The sequence below is a fragment of the Lonchura striata genome, chromosome 2, assembly GCF_046129695.1.
Source record: "Lonchura striata isolate bLonStr1 chromosome 2, bLonStr1.mat, whole genome shotgun sequence".
Classification (NCBI taxonomy): Eukaryota; Metazoa; Chordata; class Aves; order Passeriformes; family Estrildidae; genus Lonchura; species Lonchura striata.
In genome coordinates this window covers 63,107,796-63,123,380 of record NC_134604.1, presented here as the reverse complement: position 1 = coordinate 63,123,380, position 15,585 = coordinate 63,107,796, and the positions used below count along the sequence as shown (strand labels likewise).

General features: G+C 41.9%; 1 protein-coding gene and 1 long non-coding RNA gene across 2 annotated transcripts in view; one reads left to right on the top strand and one right to left on the bottom strand.

Annotated features, from left to right (window-relative positions):
- The window catches only part of RNASEH2B (ribonuclease H2 subunit B), a 39,604-nt gene extending 36,100 nt beyond the window's left edge, over positions 1-3,504 (bottom strand). The window contains exon 1 of the mRNA XM_021526626.2: positions 3,405-3,504. Within this exon, the coding sequence (XP_021382301.2) occupies positions 3,405-3,504 (100 nt within the window). The remainder of the gene's footprint in view (positions 1-3,404) is intronic.
- Positions 3,505-9,179: 5,675 nt separating this feature from the next.
- The window catches only part of LOC144245912 (uncharacterized), a 40,185-nt gene continuing 33,779 nt past the window's right edge, over positions 9,180-15,585 (top strand). Inside the window, exon 1 of the long non-coding RNA XR_013339491.1 lies at positions 9,180-9,426. This is a non-coding gene — a long non-coding RNA (uncharacterized LOC144245912). The remainder of the gene's footprint in view (positions 9,427-15,585) is intronic.

Sequence of the window (15,585 nt, the reverse complement as noted above, 5' to 3'; positions counted from 1 at the left end):
GCACTTTGGTGTCTCTGTACCATGATTCCTCCAGAACTCCAGATTCAGGAGGTCTTCTTAACCATCGACGTCAACTACTCTGCACAGAGCAAGCTCACATCCAGATTTCCAGCCAAGCTAATAAAATCCCCTGGAACATGGAGCACAGCACAGAAACACCCAAGTGGGTCTACACAGAGCCAGCTTGGTCCATCAGGACTCATTAGTTCAGACACTGTCTGAAAGCAGCTGCACTGCAAAGCTGGTTCTGGAAACAGCAGAGATGTGTTAACATGGCATAGCACTTGAACTAATAAACTGCTAGTTCTGAGCCGAGCCTGCCCCAGGCTAAATCTGGAGCCTGTATATCCACTGCACAGTTAATCTGCAACTGCAGAAACAGCCCAAAGAGCTGACTCTATTTCAAGGCCAGCATGCACAGCTCTACCACTACCAACACAACCAAGTTCTCTGTCCTTTCACCTTTCTCCACAACAACCAATCCTTCCATCTACCCTCTTCCTGTTTGTTCACTGTTTTCTCTCCTGGCCACCCACCTCCATTTCTCAACCTTTCACTACACATCCCCAATAAGGCTGCACAATGTACATCGGCAGCTTCCAGCCTTTCTGGAGTGATTAATATGGTTGCCACCCTCTTCTCACCCTGTCTGAGCAGCACTTCTGGCTTCCCTCTTTGTCCTGTCCTTGGTGGTTCAATCTCTAACCAAGGAACCATTGCATTCACAAAAATAAAACAAAAATATGATTGTATTTGCATGTCAAATTGTCCCGTCTTCGTGGAAAAAAGCAAGTATCAGTAGAAACATCAGCACAAGACCTCTCACCAGGCCAAGGGCAAGCTACCAGCTCTAAAGGTAAAATTTGCAATCTCACCCAGAAGAGCAGACTTGCTTAGCAGTCATATCAGATATGGCTGAGGCACTCCTTTTCCCTTCCTACTTGGACTCCCCTTTGTGCCATGCTCCTGTGCCAAACAGCCCAAGTGTCTTGGTGTGGCAGAAGAGCTGATGAGGACAAAGACTGGGACAGTCAACCCTGCTTCCCCTCCCCACCTTCACCCACCTCTACAAACCATGCAAAGTAACTGCTGAGCGTATGGTTTGTAGCTCTGTCCTGTGATGTGCAGGCATGAGAGGACCATGAATTACCAAACTTGTAAAGTACTGGAAATATGACTGAATTAATCATAATTATTTTGCTACAGAAAGTGACAGTCTGTCTCTCTAAAAACAGTTCACACCATTGGTAAAAAACTCACTCTGATTGCATTCCTCTAGCCAGAATCATGACTTCAACAAAGAACATGCTCAGTTCTACCTGACAGAAGAGATTCCTTGCTTCTGAGCTGTTTCCAGAACACTGAAACCAATATAAAAACTACAAAATCAAAAATAAAACTGAAATTTGTCCTGTCAGTCATCACACATGCTCTGAATGGCAGAGCAGCAATTCATTGTCCATGCAATAGAACAGTATATAAATGTGTACTTAAACAAGGAAATCAGTAGTCATTTCATAACCTTCAATATTAAAGCAGACAAGCTTTTTTTAGTAGACTCAGGAACAAATGGCATTGAACTCGCACCCAGAAACAGATCCTGCAGTTATCTGTACCAGCTGGTTTTATGTATGTATGTATCATAATGCCATACAGGTATTATGAAGATAGAGATTGTCATATGAACAGAATTTTACCATCAAAGGACATTTTTGTTCTAAATCCAACTGCAACCATCTTCATTCCTGAAAGTAATCCTACTACACATTCTGCTAAACAGCCAATGAAAAATTTCTGAGATTCATTCAACAGAGCAGTTATGAAATGCAAAATTCTGAAAAGTAACATACTAAGTAACATGTTAATTTAAAAAAGCTTTTCTGAAAATAATGTTAAAATAAAACTAAAATCATGAAATGTTTTGTTTGGCTGGCTCTAATCAGCTGTGGAGTTCTGAATTTATCAGCCACAGACGTTTTTTAAAAATCACTATGTGCTTTGAAGTTCAACTAAGGCTTAATAAACTTTCTTACAGGTCTGGAGTACTATATAAATTTTGTCAGAGCTATGCTGGCATAACTGGTAATACAAACTGTCTGGCTTCATGAAAGTTACAAGCTCTGGCTCCAATCCTGCAAACACTTACTGAAGAATTCAACTTACTGCACAGAACTGACTACTCATGCATAAGCTAAGCATATTTGTAAATATTTGCACAGTATGGACATCTGTTGGCATAGCCAGTCATCTGATACAAGATTCAGCTTTAAATCCTAGTCTTCATAGAGTCAATATCAAAAAAAGGAATTCCTTGCTTTATAAATTCCTTTCTTAGGCATCAAGCATGTCAGATACCAAAGGGTGGAACCAAAAAGTTAAAACTAAAGGAAGAGAAGAATCAGTGAAATCATAACAGCTTTTTCTGTTTCCCATGTAACTAGAGAAGCCTGGTTTCTTATGGGCACATGTCTCAAGATAGAGTTCTTGCCTTATTTTCAACCTTTGCTGAACAAAGCTCTTTCTATACCTTTCCTTCAGTGATGCCATTTACAGCATTTCTCACACCACACCCAAAGTTCACTAAATTACTCCAAAGAACGCATCCTCTTTATCAGGTTTGGTTATTAACACTCACCAGTTATGGACGAGTTAGGAAATAACCACAGCACAAAGCTGGCCAACAGATAATCATGAAGGTTGCATTTCCTTAAAAACCAAATTAGAAAAAGACAGCTCTGTCTCCTTCCTCTTAATGTCTTGGCATTTGAACACATCCCGTTTCACTCACATCCTGTTTTCACTCTTTAACAGCTAAACATTTTGTGATCTGTTTGTTTAAACCTGTTACTAGACAGAAATACATGGAAGGAGCAAAGGCATCCTTCCACTGATTCAGAGCGGCATGGGAGAGAGGAAGCCTCCACAACACAGAGGATATCGCACCTGCAGAGCTGCCATGTGGAGCTCTGCTGCGGCACATTCGGGAGCTCAGATCTCACTCTGGCTTAGGACTGGAGTCTGAGAGCTGTGGCTTAGGGCACTGAACCCTTTCCTTCAAAAACTGCAGGAAGGGAATGAAGGCATGGAGGCAAGGCGGGCCGCCAGCTCCGGGGAGAAGATAGCGAGACCCCATCAGGGACATGGGCGGCAGAAGCCCTTGGCAAAACCCTCATGACAGAAACGGGGTCCCTGGAGAGGGGAGGGCGGGAACCGTGCGGGGCCTCGAGTAGAGGCCGTGCCTCAAAGCGGCCTTAGCACAGCCGGGCGGGGCCCGGCCGCCCGCCGCAGCCCCGGCACCTGCCCAGGCCCCGGGACGATCGCCCGCCTCCGGCCCGAGCCGGCGGCGGGGCGGAGAGCTCGGCGCTGCGGCAGAGCCGCCCCGCGGAGCGACCCCGCCGGGTTACCTGGGGCAATGAGCACCCACTGCGCGGGCTGCGCGCCCGCGGGACGCCGCTCCGCGCCCGGCCCGCTCCGTGCGCCCGGCCCGCTCCGTGCGCCCCGCATGCTCCCAGCGCCCCGCGATCCCGCGATCCCGCCGCTCCCGCCGCCGCCGCAACATGGCGGGCGGGGCGGGCCGGCAAGGCGGCGGGGCGCGGCCGTGAGTCGGGCTGTGCCGCCGCTCCGCCTCTTCCCCTTTCCCTTCCCGGCACCCGCGGGGAGCGGGGACACGGCGGCGGCGGCGGCGGGAGGGAGTGCCGGCGGCGCAGCTCCTCCTCTCCCCCGCCCCGCGGGACTCCGGCGGGCGGGATGTCCCGTCCGCAGCGGGGAGGGAGCCCCCGAGGTTCCTAAAGGCTCGTGGTCCAAAGGAGCGACAGAAGTCACACGGTCCGCAAACAGTCAGAAAGTTTTATTAGTGAATTGCACGCTTGGCGCGGAAGCTGTTTTGTTAGTCGCTGACCTACTGTGTAAGAGCACGGGAGTGGGTTTTGGATATAGGGGTAGGTTGAAAAGAAGAGAGAAAGGAAGAGATGAGTTAAAGAGGGGCAGAGAGAAAGAGAGAGAGGAAAAGAGATCACCAGTCCTGATTCCAGCATTGATCTAGCTCACGGTCCTAGGGGTCTCTGCCCAGGCTTGGGAGGGGTACGTGTTTATGGACAGGCTTTCTCCACCCTGAAGACACGCCTCTCACTTTCCGTGTAATTTAGTTAGCAAGTGCAGTCTGATCATTCTGGAAATGGGTCAGAGGGCTTTGAAGGGCTTTGGTGGTCTTGATCCCCCTCTACAGTCCATGCTTGTCTCCTAGCTTTATCATTCCCGTGCTTAAACTGTACTGTGTTATGCTCATCTCTAGGAACTGGAACAAGGGTGTTTCTCCAAGAAAAGTGCTGCCCAACCTCTGTATGTTCCCGTTCTCCAGTCACATCTTGTTCTATCTCATGACATGTCAGTACTGTAGTAGTTAGTTCTTTCTAACTGTGGCAGGGGTTGACACAAACAGTGCAGACTGAAAGAAATTCCATTTAAACATAAAAAAAATGTGTCTTTAGTGGAGCAAGTTGTCATGAATGACTGTAGCATGTCTATCAGGGGTGTATCAAAAACCAGGCTGAGTGTTGCTCTGAGCAGCCACTGTAGCTATAGCCCTGAGAAGGGTGCTGGACTAGACCCTCTCCAGAGGTGCCTGCCAGCCTTGGCCACTCAATGGAACCTCAGTCCTACAAGGCTGGTTGAGGGCAGAGCCACAGTTCTCTCATAGCTGTCATCCTACCAGCTGTGTGGGTCATGTGTACAACATAGGTAAATAGCTTCTTTACCTCCAGATCGCACTGAGAAGCCATAGCCACAACACAAAATGCACATTTTCTTGCACTTGTACATATATGTACATAAACTTGGCTTTACCCGCACAAGACCGGGTTGATGGCCACCTTCCCAGAGATTTAGGAATAAATATTATGTTATCAAAAGTATTAAAGTATACATTTCAATTGTAAATCTCAGAGATATGAAAAAAATATTAAAAACATACTAACATCTATTCCCCAAAATAGAGCAGAACTAACCAAGGCCAGCATATGCAAAACAGCTGAGTTGATGTAAGGCTAAAAAAATAATTTCCTGAAGTTTGAGCATATACCTTCATCACTGAGATTACATTAATCTAAATTTGTTTTATTTTAATTTTTGTGACTTCTTTTCATCTGATTGAAGTAAGGCAAGATTTAAGTGCCAAAGACCGCACTGCACCATGTGTTTTGAAGTCCCCAGAGAAATCACTTGCTCTCAGAGTGATTGCAATTTGCCGTGGCGTATGCCTGGATTGCAACGCTCACTGATGGGTCTTGTAAAACTCTCCTCACTACTTGAGTTAGCAAAGAGAGAAAGAAGCTCACCAGTTCCACTGTAATCTGTACAAAACTGCTGGAAGAGCAGAACAGAGCCGATCGCTGTGTTTGAAACCTTCCTAGAAAGAAAGCCTTCCATGTGGAAAAAATGGTTCTCCATAACATTTGGCTTCTAGTCCTGAAAATGGCAACTCATAGCATGTTGTACACCACTGAGTTTTATAAAGCTCTGGAAAAGCCAGGAATCCAAGTCTGCCAGCCTCCAGATGCAACATGTGTCAGGATCAAGTCTAGAAGCATAAGCTGCAGTTGTTCCAGACCTCCTATTTCCTTCCTGACTGTAGTATGTGATGGAAATGTAGCAAACGTTGCTGTATGTTTACAAAACTGACTTATTAAGCTCACATTTTTCAAAGCACCAATCTATCCTTATTTAGGCACCTGGTAAGCAAACTAATTTTCAGAGTTGCTGAGTACTCCTACCATCAAATGAGCTGAATGGACATTTCAGCCGTTCATTTCTTTTGATTTATGAGCAACTCCCACAATCTCTAGATGTATATTGGCCCTGGACCTATAATGTCCTTTTCCAGGAACCTTCAGATAGAAATGTTTTTCTCAGATACTTTGAAATGCCCCAAATGGAAATTCTCAAATAGGCCTGGATAAGGCTCTAGAATGACATCAGTTTTGGAATACAAATAATGCAGTAATTTATATGTATTAAATATTTAAAACTTCCTGTTGTTACTCATCCACACTTGATATATACTGTTCCCCTTTATAAACAAAGGATATACTATATCATTATAAGCAAAAGATAAACTAATTAGGGATTTCTGTCAAGAGTTGATGATACTCTTATTTGCTTAAGAATTAAATACTTTACCTTCAGGCTTGCCAACACTTTTAAACTGTAGTGGTGTCTCCCTGAAAGAAAGTGCTGATGTTTAAAATACTAGACTGATCTGATCTGCTGTGGTGATATCATTTTAAATACTCAAATCTTAATTTCATGCACGTGGGTATTCTCATTTGGGTCCATATGACTCATTAAATCCAGAAAGTTAAATACATCCAATATGGGGCTAACCCTAACCCTAATCTGAGGACAATTGTTTTCCACATTTCAGAGCCATTTGATTTGCATTCAGACTTCACCTATGTGCTGTCTGTTCATTCATTTCTGCTAGGCCTGCTTCTTATAATGCAAATGTCTGTGCAAATGAAAGCATCCCTTTTTCCAAACAAAAATTACTTTTGGTGCCAAAGAAATGCTACCTCTTGTCCACCTGCAGCTGCAGAATTTACTCCTTCCTTCTACCCTACACTAGTTGTAAGTGAAGGCAGTTTTAAGTTTTGCTCAGAGCAAGAAAAAAAGACTGTCTAGAAAGAAGTGTGATTAATTGTTAAGAAGAGGTTGTTGTGTAAAAGACAAAATTATTTCCACATAATTATGTTTCATTTTACACTGTTTCAACAAATATGGGCCAAGTTTATCTAGCTTATGCTTCAGTGGTTCAAGCATTTACATGCATGGCTTAAAATCCATTGCTCTGCACATTTGAGGGTCACCTGTATGCAGGTATGCAAAGGTTACATTGAATGCCAGTAAAAGGCCTAGTGATACATGTAACTAGAGGATGTACCATGATAATTATGATCAATTTTAAGTTATCTTTTTTAAAATACTGCTGCAAGTTAATCACAGGCCAAATTATCACTTTGTTTGGTTTTGTTCAAAACAAAGCATATGTGGCGTTAAAACAAATTGAAATATGGAGGCCAGACACAGAGATGGCATTGACCTGAAAGGACACATACTAACATTGCAAACCTGTAAAATATCATTTGAATTTCTAACTGAAATTTCAAGTCAATTTGTCAGACTGAAAAATAATTATTTTAAATTGTTGTTCATGACAGCATTTGTCTAAGCAAGTGTTTCTCTTATTGAAAATAGTGCATTTTAAGGAAATTAACAGTATTCATTTAAAAGCACTCAAGCAATGGTGAAAAATATTCTAACCAGCTCTGAACAGAAATCACTTTGTCCTTTGCACTGAACAAGGTTGCATCACCTTGTGCACCTATAGGTAAAAATTATAGTTTTTGGCCTTAATAGAAATACCTACTGAGTTCCAGGGTTTGCGAGTATGTCAGGTCAAATAGCAGCAAGAGACAGAAAAGGAAGAAAGCTGAATTAGATGGGAAAATGGCACACCCACAGAAACCATGGGATTCATATCTCCTACCTTTATACTGTAAATGTGTAGTTTCAATCTGATTATATAGTGTCTTTTTTTACTAAATGGAGAGAAACAGACTAGCATCCATCTGGACTATTTCATTAGTTTATGTCAGAGTTAACCCACCTATCTAGAGATAGGTATCAAAACTGGCGAAACCTCAGATGAAAGGTAAGAACTTTCTTCCACGATATTTTTTTTTGTCTGTACTGGGAGAGACCCCTGTTTACATACAGTTGTGATCATTGTTGTCATTCTCCCTTTCCCCCTGTTTTTGGTGCATCCATCGCACCCTAAGAATGTATGAGGACCTTATTGTGGGGTTAGCACAAACATATATTTATTGACACAAGTATGCTAGATAAGAAATGTTATCGTTCCTCTGTTCAATCAGCCAGAAAATCCACTTATTGGAGGTGTGTTGCTATAGCAAGCAGACCTTAGTCTGTTTATAGAAGCTGCTCAGAATGATGTATACTGTTTAGAGAAAAAAGTTGAATGAGTATACAGATTGTGAGCTGGCTTGAAATGAACAGTAGCAGCACTTGTTTAAAGTGCTTGATACATTTATCCACAGCAGTAAGTTACTGCAAAATATCCTCATTATGATTCAGACACTGATAAAAAACCCAAAACAGACACACACACACACACACACACACACACACACAAAAGCCCAAACCAAAAACAAACCCCCCTGCCCCAAAGCCAACCAACAGCAAACAAAACAAAACAAACAAACAAAAAAACCCCACACCAAATAAAACCCCAAAACCCAACCAAAAATAAAAAAAGCCTACAAAGCCCCTGAAATATGGGGTTTTTTAAAAGTGAAACATATGAGACTTTACTAATATTTTTCAGATTAAAAGTTATTGCATCAAAAGCATTGTAGCAGCCATATTAACCCTGCTTTCCTTTACTGTGTATTTGAACAAATTTCTCAGCCCCATTAGGACACTCTCAGAAATCAAATGTTCACTTGAAAAACAGAGCATGAGTAAAAGCTATGAAACAAAATGTCCAGGTTGGTAAGAAAGAAGCTAACACTTGAGATTGAATGTTACAGTGAAACTTTTAAGTGCTGTGTGATGGCATTATTATTGCTATTTTTGCTGGTATTATTATTAGCCAAAAGTACTTTGTTGATGTTATTATTATGAGCCAAAAGTACTTTGATAGTCTGGAAGCTGCAATTTTCCTTCCAGAGTATCAATGATTAAAAATGTAATATCTGTAAGATAAAAAAAATGTTAACAATACCTTTCTACCACAGTTTATATACATGGATACATACACTGTACATATATCTGTGTATACACCTGGCCATCCACTTCTGCTCTAGCAGGCACTGTCTCCCATAGGTCTTTTGTCATAACCTCTAGCTGCATGTCCACATGTCAGATACCTTAGTGTATCTCAGATGACATTAGTGACCTTTCTAGGGAAGAAGAGGATTGTGAGATAAAGAAACACAAATTCTAAATGCCTTAGAAATGAGTGTTTCAATGTTCAAATGCTGTAAAGCAGTGGGATATCAATATCATAGCCAAGATTTCTCTCTCTTAATTATTGCTTCTTGTTGTCATGCTTTCGGCTGGGATGGAGTTAATTTTCTTCTGAGTAGCTGGTGCAGTGATGTGTTTTGAAGTTGGTAGGAGAATATATCTCAATGTTGACAACAACTGACGTTTTAGTTGTTGCTAAGTAGTGCTTACTCTGAATCAAGGGTTTTTCAGTTTCCCATACTCTGCCAGCCAGCAGGTGGACAAGAAACTGGTCAGAGGAGTATTCCATACTGCAGAGTACATGGCCAGTATTTAAACTGTGGGAATTTGACCAGAAGAAGCAGATCACTGCTTGGGGACCGGCTGGGCATCAGTCAGTGTGTGGTGAGCAAATGTATTGAGCATTGCTTGTTTTTTGGGGGTTTTATTTATTTCCCTTCCTTTTTCATTATTAATATTGTTGCTATTAATATAATTAATATAATTAGCATTATTAATATATTTTATTTTGTTTGAATTGTTAAACTGTTCCTACCTCAGCCCACGAGGCTGAAGATTTTCTGATTCTCCTCCTGATCAGGAAGGGTGAGAATGAGTGAGCAGCTGCAATGGTGCTCAGCAGCCAGCTGGGGTTAAACCACAACACATGTAGGTGTGAATATTCCTGAAGGCTTCCCAGCTTTGAATAATAGCATTTGCAAAATGGCTAACATGTGCATGGATTATGTGATGTCTAACAAGAACTTGAGCTTATGCCACAGTTAAAAGGAAAATTCAATCACCTAAAAAACTCAAATTCATTAGAAAATGAGCTTGATCCAGAACATTGTTTTGTTGTTGTTATTCTAAAACCCAAATATTTATAAGGGTTTATCTCCCTATACCCATCTTTGGTCATGCACAGAAATCCCTCCATGGGGCCAGAGGTGTGGGCTGTGTAGTGGTTGTGTGAGAACCGAGCTTTGCCTACAAGTGAAAGCAGAGTGAGCTGTAAGCAGAAGGCACAGGTAGTGGGTTTAGAAAGAACACATCTATAGCAGTTTGAGACACCCGAGTTTTAAATCCAAGAAGCCTCATTGATGCAGAATACAAACACTGCCCTCACAGATGAAGAAACATGTTTAAGACAAGTTATTGGTTTTGTCAAGTTAATAGAAGTTATTGTATCTGGCCACTGTTGGAGTGGCCAATTCCCACAGAACACAGATGTCTTCTCCTGCTTCTTTCATAATTCCTGGTTGTGGCTTCTTTACTGTAACTGTGACTGTTACTAATATCAGGAGAAGTAAAATAAACAGGCTTAGAACATGGCCTCAAACACTGTCCAGAAAGCATCTGTATTTTCTAATCGATAGCAACTCCAGGCTTGATCTTGTGCCATGTAGTAAACTTCCTAGACATTGCACCAGCACAATGCCAGGGACAACAAGACTTTGCCCAATTAGTAGTGTGAGCAGTGTGAGTTGGATTTGCACGGCAAGGTTTTGATAGTAGGAGGGCCTAGAGGATCTGCTAGAAGCTTTCCCCATGTCTGAGAGACCCAATGCCAGCCATCTGCAGGACAGACTCTCCACTGGCCAGGGCTGAGCTCAGCAATGACAGTGATAGTGCCTCTGGGATAGCAGAGTTAAGAAGGGGAAAATCCCTGCACCATTGCAGACAGAAAGAGGAGTGAGACTACGCAAGAGCAACAGTTCTGCAGACACCAAGGTCAGTGCAGAAGGAGGGGCAGGAGGTGCTCCAGGCATCAGAGTTGAGATTCCCCTGCAGCTGCAGACCATGGGGAGGCAGCTGTGCCCCTGCAGCCCATGGATGTCCACAGCAGAGCAGAGATCCACCTGCAGAATATGTAAGACCCCACCCAGAGCAGGTGGATACCCCAAAGGAGGCTGTCACCCTATGGGAAGCTTGTGCTGGAGGAGGTTCTTGGCAGGACTTGTGCCTCCGTGGGGACTCACACTGGAGCAGCCTCTTCCTGAAGGACTGCACCCCATGGAATGTACCCACACAGGAACAATTTGTGAAGAACTGCAGCCTGTGGGAAGGATTCATGTAGGAGAAGCTTGTGAAGGACTGTTTCTTGTGGGAGGGACACTATGCTAGAGCTGGGAAAGAGTGAGTCATCCTGCTGAGAATGTGTGATGACAATGTGTGATGAACTGACCACAGCTCTCATTCACCATCCCCCTGCGCCACTGGCAGGGCAGAAGTAGAAAAATTATGAGTGAAGCTGTGCCCTGCCTGAAGGAAGGGAGGGTGGGGAGAGTTTTAGGATTTGGGTTTATTTCTTATTACCCTGCTCTGTTTTGATTTGCAATAAATTAATTTCCCCAAGTTGAATCTGTTTTGCCCATGACAGTAATTGTTGTGTGATTTTTCCCTGCCCATATCTCTATTCACAAGCTTTTCCTTATATTTTCTTCCCCCTATCCAGTTGATAAGGAGAGTGACAAAGAGGCTTTGGTGGACATCTGGCACTCAAGGTCAACCCACTGCACAGGGCCACCCTGTGTTGGGGAAAGAGTATCAGCATCATGCTTCTTCCCTTGGGTCCATGGAAGGCACTCTGGGTTGGTTTATTTACTAGTTTAGACACAGCCATGCTTCACTACAGCTCATGACATGCCCAGTGAGAATTTTTTCCAAATTGGATGGCTGCAAGCAGGCACAACAGGTCAGTAGTCAAATAAATCTTGCAAGGCTCACCTATTTTTAGGACTTGTGGATGAAGATTTCATAGGCATGGATAGTTCATGCACTGTGAGCTTGACATTTTTGTAAGTGTAAGACTGCACACGAAGAAAACTTACTGCAGATCTGCATCTTTGTGAAATAGACTATGTAACAACTGCAGGTGTGTGCAGGTACTGGTGCACACACAGTGTCCATTTATCCAGAACTACCAGCCCAGACAAAGTGATTGCCATGGCTCCAAACGGACAGCCCGGCATGCAGGAATCCTTGACCATGTTTTCTTCTGACAGTAGAAATTTTCAGGAAGCAAAGAAGGTCTTTTCTATGGAAATGTGAAGATATACCTAAGAATTTAGGCTTTCCAGTTGTTTCTGAGTTAATGGTTTCAGCTCCTATACCTTATAAAACTTCTCACTTCACAGCAGTTTTTCATTTATCTTTTTAAAGTCTCCTGAATTCATGTGCAAAATAAATCTTACTAGAAATTAGGTATTTGGTGAGTTCTTAGCTTGCTGCATGTGTTAATCATATTGAAACTAGCTACTCTCAGGTTACTTTTAATTCAGACTGAGAATCAGTATTCTCAGTTGAATTATGTATTGTCTTATGAAGTGTTGTGTCTTCACTAATGCAATTAACTCTTATTTTGTGAGCACTGCAAAAAGATTATATTGTTAATATATATAAAATTTTATTTCAGCCAAGTATGTTCTCAAGGGAAATTCTAGGAGGAAAAGAGTCCTTGTTACTTGGAACATCATTAATAGTATTTTGTGACCTTCAAGGCAGATAATTAGAAGAATAACTTGTTAAGGTTTACGTACCATCCATAGCTTTATTGAAACAAAGGACCTGTGTGAGATGCTGTTTCAAAGATTCTATACAGATCAAGAATTGTTGTCTTTGACATAACCCTTATCAAGAACATCATACCAGAAATAAAGAATTGGCAATAAAACATCTCCTGTACTGGATTTGGGAAGTAACCAAACTGATTACAAAGAAAGATTGTAAATTGATTTAAAATGTGAAAGGGTTGTATTAAACTTAAAGACTGCTGTACTTGTTCCATATCTTTAGAAGTGACTGGCTGAAGACTGACTCGCCCATAGTCTGAAACAGACCTTTTATCATCTGTCTGCTGGATGGAACAATACAGGCATCTTTCATTTATTTAGAATATGGCCAGGGGCCAAAGAAAGATTAAAAATGTAAGCAAGAGTCAGTGCAATGGTTGTTCCTGTAAGAGTTAGGCTTTTGGACTGCAATATCAGCAAATCCGCCCACAAAAGATATATTCCTACAACAGAGGATTTTCATTTGATGTCCTGAAAAAGCAATTGGTATGGTAAGGACAGGCTTACCCATTACTCCAACAGTTGAATTTGGAATGCATTTGGCATTTACAAGAGTAAACAAAAGCAACTGACACACTTGAATTAGTTGTTTTGTGCTCAGCAGAACTAATGAATGCAAACAAATTCTAAAAGGAACAAATTGTTCCTTATGGAATTCTGTCTTTGTTCTTCAGCCTCCCTCATCATAACCCCAGCTCCCCTGCCCAGGTCCTCTGCATTTTAGAGGCAGCTGAGACTCATCATATGCTGCAGCTTACTCAGAGCTGGGGTGTGCTGTTGGCCCCCAGGCCCTGCCATAGCTGAGCTCATTGTGTCTCTGTCTCAGTGAGGACAAGTTGTCTGAGGACCTCTGTCCTCCAGAAAAACTTAATTGTTTCATAGATGCCTGAGAGGGGCTCGAGCTTGCTTAACTGAGGGACCTAACTTGAGCTTAAATTCAAGAAAGCCAGAGAGCCAGACTTATTTCAGTGTTTCTGCCCTACCAAAGCAATAGTAGATCATTGCTGCCTTCCTGAGACTAGGCATGTAATTTTTTGCAGACAAGGTCTGTCTTCAGAGAGATCCAAAGGTATTCACCTGTCTGCACTGACTGTAGAGGGAAACTTTATTCTAGGAGAGCTTATTCTTCAGTTTTCTGAAATGTTTGGTCAAGTTGAGAACCTAGGGTAAGACTCCAGTTTGAGCCTTGTTCTCTCAAATTTGGTTGAAAATGGCCATGGATGTCAGGAGGCAGGCAGATTGCCCCATTGTGAGAATTATCGGAAACTATGCTAAGAGTAATAGCAATTAGGAGGCACATGTATTTGATATAGTGGTTTATATGCTTTAATATTGCTCTAGATACTGTAGAAATAGATTAAATTTCCATTTTGTTTCATTAAAATTTTCTTTGAATAGTTGAATGCAAGTTCAAATTTGTGTCTATCTGGAACAATTTAATTCAAAAATACAGAAGAGTTCAGTCCAAAATTTCATTTCAGGTAAGGCAACTGATTCTGCTACATACATTGGTACTGAATTGAACAGAAGATGAAAACTTCTTGAGCACAAATTTCTGTAGAAATGCCATGCATCCCCAGTTGAACTCAGCTTCTCTAATATATCTGTGTCTTCTGAAAGTACCCAGACGAGTGGCTGATGTGATTCCTTAATCTTTCTCCAAAATATATTTTTAATTTTTCCTTGACACTCAGGTGGCTCAGAGATCTACTATTTTATGATTTAATTCTCTTTGTCTGTTTTGGAACATGTACAGCTCATTACACAAAAAGAGCAGGAGAACTGCTGGTTCAAAGGGATAGTAACAGAATTTTAAATAAGTCCATTTGAATAAGAGAAGAAACCAGCAGAGCCTGTAGTCAAAAATTTGGACTGATTTCAGATCTGACTGAAAATCTGGCTTAAATCTTTTGCACATTTGGATAACAAAAACCACACTATAAAATGAAGGTTTGTGCCTTCTCATCCTCTTGGAGTGAAGCCAGAGTGAGGGGATACTCTGATGGCAGTTCCACTGTGCCAGCTCAACTACAAGTGTGACTAGAAGTGGATGATGTCTCACAGGAAACCTGTTTCCAGCTCAGCTGCACAACAGACAAACTGAGCTATTCAGGAGTAAGCATACCTAGTTTTCTTCAGTGAATGCTTGAAGACTTTCCTATAAGACCTTGATATTCACAGTATGAAATACCTATTTGTCCATCTTTTTTTGGTTGGTTGGTTGGTTTTTTTAATATTAAGTGCCAGTTTGGCCAAAGTATGCATTCATGAAAAGAGCTAACAAATCTCTGATCACCTGGGCTGGCTTTGTTTCATAGACAGCTCCCACAGGAGTGCTGTCCCCTCTTCTGTGAGCAGGGACATTGGCACAAAGAAGAGCAGTTCTTGCCACCAAAAACCAACCTTCCTTAAGAGGGCAAACGGGTGAGTTCCTTCACTTGCAGCCAGGCTTTGTTTCTTTTCTTTTCCACCATTCAAATACTCTCTAAGCCTTCTATGGTCTGGCTCTAGACCCATCTGCAGTCACTTTTTTCTTCACAGTTGAAATAAAATTTTACAAGTCAGTTTTGCTTAAGCAGCAGAATGCTTGGGGAACCATCCTGGACTCAGGGAGAGGTATTTCCACTGAGGTATTAAAAATATTAAAGTGCTAAAACTATTAATAATTTGAATATTTCTGAAAAAGAAGAAAGCCTAAGAAATATAGAAAAACTAGCTGGGTTTATTTATGCAATATAGAATTTGTGAATTACATAGAACACATCTAGGACACTATCAGTCCTTGGGGAGGCTATCTTAGCTCTGCCTCGCAGGATTTCCACATTTAATGCACTTAGGAGTAGAGAGGTAAACCAAAGCTAACACCTTTTTTTTTGTTAAACTAAGATTTCTATGCTCAACTCTAAAGTGATTTAATGAGGAAATTCTGAGGGACAAAAAGCAGAAAAAGGAAAGAGCAATTGTAAATAAACTCACAAGAAATAAGGAGGAT